At 37.6% G+C, this 6907-nt stretch overlaps 1 protein-coding gene across 1 annotated transcript; it reads left to right on the top strand.

Moving 5' to 3' along the window:
• Positions 1–445: 445 nt before the first annotated feature.
• On the top strand, positions 446–4119 carry LOC146568239 (uncharacterized). Its single transcript, XM_085284164.1, has 6 exons — positions 446–560; positions 1888–1923; positions 2088–2306; positions 2413–2694; positions 2801–2935; positions 3035–4119. The coding sequence occupies exons 1-6, from the start codon at positions 527–529 to the stop codon at positions 3481–3483; spliced, it is 1155 nt and encodes a 384-aa protein (XP_085140290.1). The 5' UTR covers positions 446–526; the 3' UTR covers positions 3484–4119.
• Positions 4120–6907: the final 2788 nt, after the last annotated feature.

Raw genomic sequence — 6907 nt, 5'->3', positions numbered from 1 at the left:
GGCCTTTATGAAAAGAAGAACTAACCAACTAAATAAATAAATAAAATGGCGCACTTGAGTGGTTTGTTTCAGGTGTTCTTCACCGTTATATGAGGTAAGCATGTATGTTCAATACCTTTAGTGTCCCCAGAGCCCTCTCCTGCATTATCACAGGAAAGCTTTCGGAGTGCTAAAACTTTCCCACCCTTCAAAGTTCCCAAGCTCCTCTCTTTTAGCTTACTGGAACAGTTTTATCACTTGTGTGAAGAAAACTGCCGCAATCATTCCCGTTTTTCTCTGTCCGTAGCATTATAGGACAAAATACTGCGGAGGAGGAAAACTGAGGAAAAATCTAAGTCAAAAGCTGAAGTATACTAAGATGATTAGATAGTTTTTAAAAAAAATAGTTTTCCTCCAGTACTATTATGCATGGCCCTCCCTCAACTTCCTCAACATGACTCATTAAGGGAAGCAGCCAGTTAGTCACTTGTCACTCCTCCGTGACTGAGTTAAAGTGAAGCTTCTCTTGCCCGTCGTACCTTTGATCATGGCGAGTGGAAAGCATTTGCTGCTCATTGCAGGTAAGAAAGCCAGCTGAGACATGATGCAGGACTTTTGTTTTTGTTGTATGACGCGAACATAGCTGGGAATTATTTTTATAACTTTGCAATTGTAATTTCTTAAACTTGAGAAAAAAATTAAAAACTGTACTGCAGTTAGCATTTAAGTAACAGGAGTTATCTATTATTCATTATATAAAAAATATTTGACAGTTTCGCTGGAGTTATTTAATTTGAAGAAAAAAGCTTTGTGAGTTATGACAAATGATTTTATGAAGCAGTATGATGTTTATGAAGGAGTATTAGGACCACATTAAGAAAAAAGATATATTATTGATCATTTTGAGAAAAAAGTCAAGATGTATAGTTAAGAGTTGTTGTTTCTAGACAAAGTGCCACGACTGAGTATTAGGACCACATTAAGAAAAAAATGATTAAAGTCAAAAATCTAATTTGAGACAAAAGTTGCATTGTGGAAATTCCAGCGGCTTTATCAAGGAGAATTCTCCTCTTAATGAATCGGGTTTTATGTGTAACAAGAACAGATTTTATTTCTCTTTGCGCACATAAACACAGTCTGGTGATCGGTTTAAGGACGTCGAAAACATGGTGCAGAAAGCTGCGTGTGGTCAGACGGAAAACCACACAAACGTAGAAGAGTGAATTTGTACAAAATGAAATGACTGGTAATGGACAGATGCAAGGAAACAGGACTGATGGTTACACCGTCACACAATAAAGATGTTGTCTCACATTAATTTGTTTCACTCATCTAAACAAGGCATTTCTCCACGATTCGACTTTTTCTCAAAATGATGAATAATATTATTTTTTCTTAACGTGTTGGATAAATGTAAAGTTAATCTTTCATACATATGCAGGCAGTTAAGCAGATATTTGACAAATATTATTTCCATCCATTCACTTGTCCAATTCAGGGTTACAGCGGCCTTTGCATACTCAGCTGTCAAATGGGAGAAAGGAGGGGGGGGGGGCACTAAACAGGTCACCAGTCTATCAACTAAAATGTTATATTTACAACACCCAGTGTCTCATAATTACAGCTGAATTGAACAAATACTAATTTATACTTAATTTTAAAAATTCTTAATCCTAACCGCAGTAATTTTAGGTTACTCTGAGTCACAAATGTATTTTTTTTATTTAAAAAATAGTCCGTGAACCACTAAGTTACTTCATATTTGTTGAAATAATTCCACTGAACATGCTCTTGTATTCTCCTTTGTTTTAACAGTGCCAGTACCTGCTCAATGTCACACAGATAAAAATCTCATTTGGTGGTAAATTTGTTCAAATTAAAAAGCACTTTTTTGCTCTTTTGTTACAGTGTTGCCACTCATGGTAAGATGTCAAAAACCACAAGGTAATCCATATTCACTTACTTCTAAAAATGTCACTTGTACATGCTGTATTGCATTTATTGCCCTTTATTATTTGCTCAGTATGCGCAACAGTATATTTGTAGTTTTTCTCAGAAGGGCTACACAAATACTTGATTGCATTTCTTCTTTTTCTCTCGTTTTTTAGTTTTGATGGTACCTGCATTTAAAATGGCCTTCATTGGGGATACAGTTTACTTAAAATGCAATCCAAGTGCGAGCTCAGTGACATGGCACAAACCTAATGCTGAGACAATCGACGGACAAGACACTTTGAAAGTGGAAATTAAAAACTCAAACGACGGAGGCCCTTATTGGTGCGAGATCAGTAGGACAAAGAGTGACCCTGTTTCAGTCAATATCATGGGTGAATTCACAATCAACACATATTAGAGCTCAAACTTCCACAGATCTAAAGGTAAATTCACAATTCACACATAATAATGAGATGATTTTCTTTATTTGTCCTGCAGAATCTGGTCTCAGCGCTTCACTCACCATTGAGACAGGCTATCAGAACATGTGGAAGGGAGGTGCAGTTATCCTGAAGCTTGAAAATAAGGATGGTCTGAAAGGGTGGAGGTGCTGGGTGTGCAGGGGTGGAGAAAGTCTAAAAATGGTTTCACTGAAATTGGAGGGCGTCAATAACAGTATGGTGTTTCAAACTGCTGACCTCAATGTCGATGAGACTATTTACTGGTGTACGGATAAGAGTCGAACTCACAGAAGTAACCAAGTAATTCTCACCACCTCTGGTAAGCATATTTTTCATTACGTCTTCAGTTTTATTGAAATGAAGTTAATGGGAGTACAACGAGGAGACTCATGACTATTAGATTTATATATTTTCTGTTCCCACAGATCCATGGAAGCTTCCAAAACCACCTAAGACGGAGGGGAAGTTGGGGATGGTGTTGGGAATATTGTTGGTATTGGTGGGGATGTTGGTGGTGATAGTGGTGGTAGGTTTACGACGTAGGAGAAGAAGTGACGGAGGTGAGTAGCATTTTTTTGTTTCTTTGGATTGTTTACTGTTTTTTAGGTATGGTAACAGTCACTGTATTCATACCACACTGCATGCCGTACTTTTCTCAGGGCGGATTTATGAGGATGTGGCACTGAGATCAAAAGAGCGAGGTGATGACAAGTATGAAACTCTGGAGAAGGCATCTGGGAGGGAGCGAGAGTACGACACCCTTGCAGGAGCATCAGGCGGAGAGCCGAAAGGTGGCGAATATGAACCACTGAAGAAAGGCGAAATGAAAGAGGGGGTATACCACACTTTAGGGGCGGAAGGGGCGGCGGGTGGAGAGGGTGGATATGAAGCACTGAAGAAAGGCGAAATGAAAGAGGGGGTATACCACACGTTAGGGGCGGAAGGAGCAGCAGGTGGAGAGGGTGGATACGAAGCACTGAAGAAAGGCGAAATGAAAGAGCAGGTATACCACACTTTAGGGGTGGAGGGTGCAGCAGGCGGAGAGGGTGGATATGAAGCAGTAGGGAAGAAGGATAAGCCCAGTGAGTCTGCAACAGCGGGCGAATGAATAAAAAAGGCGCTGCGCCACTGCAGGAGAAACAGGTTTAATGCTGCAAACCTAAACCATGCAGATGTGTTGATCTCGATCTCAAAATTAAGATTCCTTGATTTGAATGAATGTTTAAGAAATCTGACAAACTCCAGGAGTCTTTCAGGCGTGAAAGTGTCAATACAGATTGACAATCAATAATAAGTAATGAAAATAAATCTGTGAGAGACTGTAGGGAACAGCTAGAGTGAGGTTTTTACAATAACAATTTTTTCAATGGCAGGGAGAAATGTTTCTAATATATTAATTAAATCAAATGATACAGAGTACAATTTCAGCAAAATCCAAAAGAGCAGCAAACACTTTGTGACACCAAGTCAACAAACAAGCAACACATCCACACTTTACATTCAGTTTAATGTCTACAAATAATCTGCTTTATTAACTGATCGTGTCCTTCAGCTTTGATGCTACAAGCTAATATTTGCAGTGCTCACTAGCGTTTCTGCTTACATCATTGCACATTATTAATTCATCTAGTTTAGGCATTATCACATGATTTAGATTTCTCCATCATATTTTTAATGTACTGTATAATGAGCATTTCTGAAAGCTGTGTTTTTCTTTGTGATATATACAAAAATATAAATAAATTAGCTCATCAGCAATGGGATAAATATTTTGCACTGTGAGATTCTTTTTAGCACTTAAGCCACTTTCTTAATTGATACTATGTAATATTTTGACAGGTCAATATCAGATAAACTGTTTTACAAAAATGGTATCATCATTTTTTGAGTATGGAAGCTACAGCCTGAGAGTACAGGCAACAGTGAGTCAAGCTCCACGGTCAGTTTTTAATTTTTTTTAAACTATTCCTCGTACAAAAATGAATCATCTTCACACCATTATTTGTCTTTTTAAAGTCATGCTGATTATAACGGATCAGCTTGTTGTCATGTTGCTGAATTTCTATTTTGAAGGCAACGCGATTGAAGTGCTTTGTGTTTCTCGTCTTTTATCGGTTTCCACCATTTAGTATAAATCAGTTAATCACAAATTTATGCTCAGTGTAAACGAACCCTTGCTTAGCGTCCTATATTCAACCATTTAATATCAATAACATTTTTCTCTCAATAAAATCACACATACAACGCAGATGTATTGTGGCTAAATGTGTTGCAACCAGTAAATTGAGATGCTATTTGACCGGTTTTATTGACATTGTTTTATTTCTTTTTCTTTTCTGAAATGCTGGAATGAGACATTAAGATTTTTTTTTTTTTTTTCCATTTTGAGTCGTGTTAAAAGGAAAAAGAGTTTTGCCTTTACGGGATTTTGTTTTGTTTTGGAAACGTTTTGCATTTGCTTTCAGGGTTTTTTGTTGTTGTTTTTGTACATACGGTAGATTATTTAATATTCTGTGCTGAAAGACTGTACACGATTCAAGATTCAAAGATTTAAAGCGTTTATTGTCATGTGTGTAAAGAAAAAGCATTTCTCTGTACAATGAAATTCTTTCTCTGCTGTCCACACGCAGATCCTGGTTAATATGTACAAATAGCTAAAAAACAAATAGCAGGAATAAAGGCTTGAGATAATATTATTACTACAAAGATGTTTTGTGTCATTTTTTATTCATTTATGTCCTACAGTGTCTCCTGTGCTACAGTGTGAGGCTGCTAGTCTAAGTGTCACAGTCCTGGGTCTGTGACCCAGTGTTTTGTGTATTTTTATTGTAATTTTTAGTTTCTAGTATTTAATATAAGTTTAGTTCAGTGCCTCTGAGTTTTTTCTATGGATTTCCTGTTTTACTTTGAAGGTCTGTGTCTTATGTTGATGTTTCTAGTTTTGTGTCCCATCAGTTAATTTGTATCAGCTGTGTCCCCCATCTGGTCTCATTCCCTCGTGTTCTTCTTGTATTTATTGTCTGTATTTTCATATGTTCAGCGTTGCGTCGTACCACCGTATCTGCCTCTGTGTTCTGTTCCCGTGTTATTTCAGTTTTAGTACTCTGCTAGCAATAAAGCTGAGGTTCTGTTAAGTTAACTTCTGCCTCCATGACTTCTGCACTTTGCTTCTTTTCCTGACTACCTGCACACAGACCATGACACTAAGGCTGGGAGGAATATAATTCATAGCTTTGAAACTTTGAGGTTTTAAAATAAAAGCACAATATGTAAAATAGCCTTATGTAATTATCTAACATGTTCAGCTTTAGTCATGGTGTTTATGTGATTGTGTTTAAGTGATAAGGATGAACACACCCATCTGTGATAAATTACAGCTGTTACAGTTTCTCAGCTGAACAGTTAGTGTTTTCAGTTTTAACACAGGACCGAAACTACTTTTTATCTGTGTCTTCACATGGAATATGAAAAATGCATTTGTTTAAAGATGGCAAAACAATTTCTGTAACGATGTGTTTTGGACAGACAACCAGAGAGAAGATGTTTGTCCCCTATCGAACACAGCCCTAACCCCTGTAATGTAAAGTGATGTAATGTGGGGTCTGAGCCACACAGGTTATTTGAACCAGGATCCAATTTGCAGTCATGTGAAAACTTTACCAATTGTCAAGCACGGAGGTGGAGGGGTAATGATTTAGGCTTGTTTTGAAGCCGCAGAGAACGGACAACTTGCAGCCAGTGAGTTGACACTTCAAGTTACTGCTGCTTGAGATTCTACAAACTACTGAAAAATAGGGTGTTGGTTATTTAACACACTGCTTCTGCATTTCTTACTGGTTGTGCTAAATAAAATGTGAACGATGGTAATATGCTATGTCATGTTTTGTCGTTGTTTGTGGTTTGAAAACTTAGAATGTATTGCTGTGATCATAGAGGAAATCTACAGTAGTTCCAGTAATGGTTTTATACACACACACACACACACACACACAAGATATTTGATTTCAATAGAAAGCTAATGCTGACCCTTTACTGTCATAATTTTTTTTTAGGTCTTCAGGCTCTCTTAAGTCCATTCTTTACTGTGTCCTTTGCCTCTGCACAACATTCATACTGGCATGCAATAGGGCAAGTAAATTACACCGGATGCAGTGCTGCTTATCAGGTATCATATACTGTATAATATGTTATATGTTCAATCACAAATGGATGCATGATGATACCACTGATTTTAGAGACCCCAAGGCTTTGTGCTTCTTACCGGCTGTGCCGTCAAAATCTATTTTTCCGCTTCATTTCCAAATGCTCACAGTTAAGCTCAGTGATCAATATTCTGTCTGGGATGGAGCAGAGCATTAGGGGTAACATGAAACCAAGGGTCAGGAATGTTTAAGACCTGCACACTTAGTGTCTGAATCATGCATGAAACAGAGCTGACATGGAGAAAACAGATGTTTTGTTTTACAGTGGAGTACAAATCAGGCGTAATAATGAACTTATAGCGAGACGTACTCTGTACCGTCTGATATGAA

This window comes from Mchenga conophoros, linkage group LG8 (genome assembly GCF_057382185.1).
Source record: "Mchenga conophoros isolate Kocher_MC1m ecotype Shallow Benthic linkage group LG8, M_conophoros_male_GT1.1, whole genome shotgun sequence".
NCBI lineage: Eukaryota > Metazoa > Chordata > Actinopteri > Cichliformes > Cichlidae > Mchenga > Mchenga conophoros.
This window is presented reverse-complemented; position numbering and strand designations above follow the sequence as displayed.

Coding starts and splice junctions, on each gene's coding strand:
- LOC146568239 (XM_085284164.1), top strand. CDS start 527: ATGGCGAGTGGAAAGCATTTGCTGCTCATTGCAG. Junction 561..1,887: donor GCATTTGCTGCTCATTGCAG/GTAAGAAAGCCA, acceptor CTTTTGTTACAG/TGTTGCCACTCATGGTAAGA. Junction 2,307..2,412: donor TGTTTCAGTCAATATCATGG/GTGAATTCACAA, acceptor TTTGTCCTGCAG/AATCTGGTCTCAGCGCTTCA.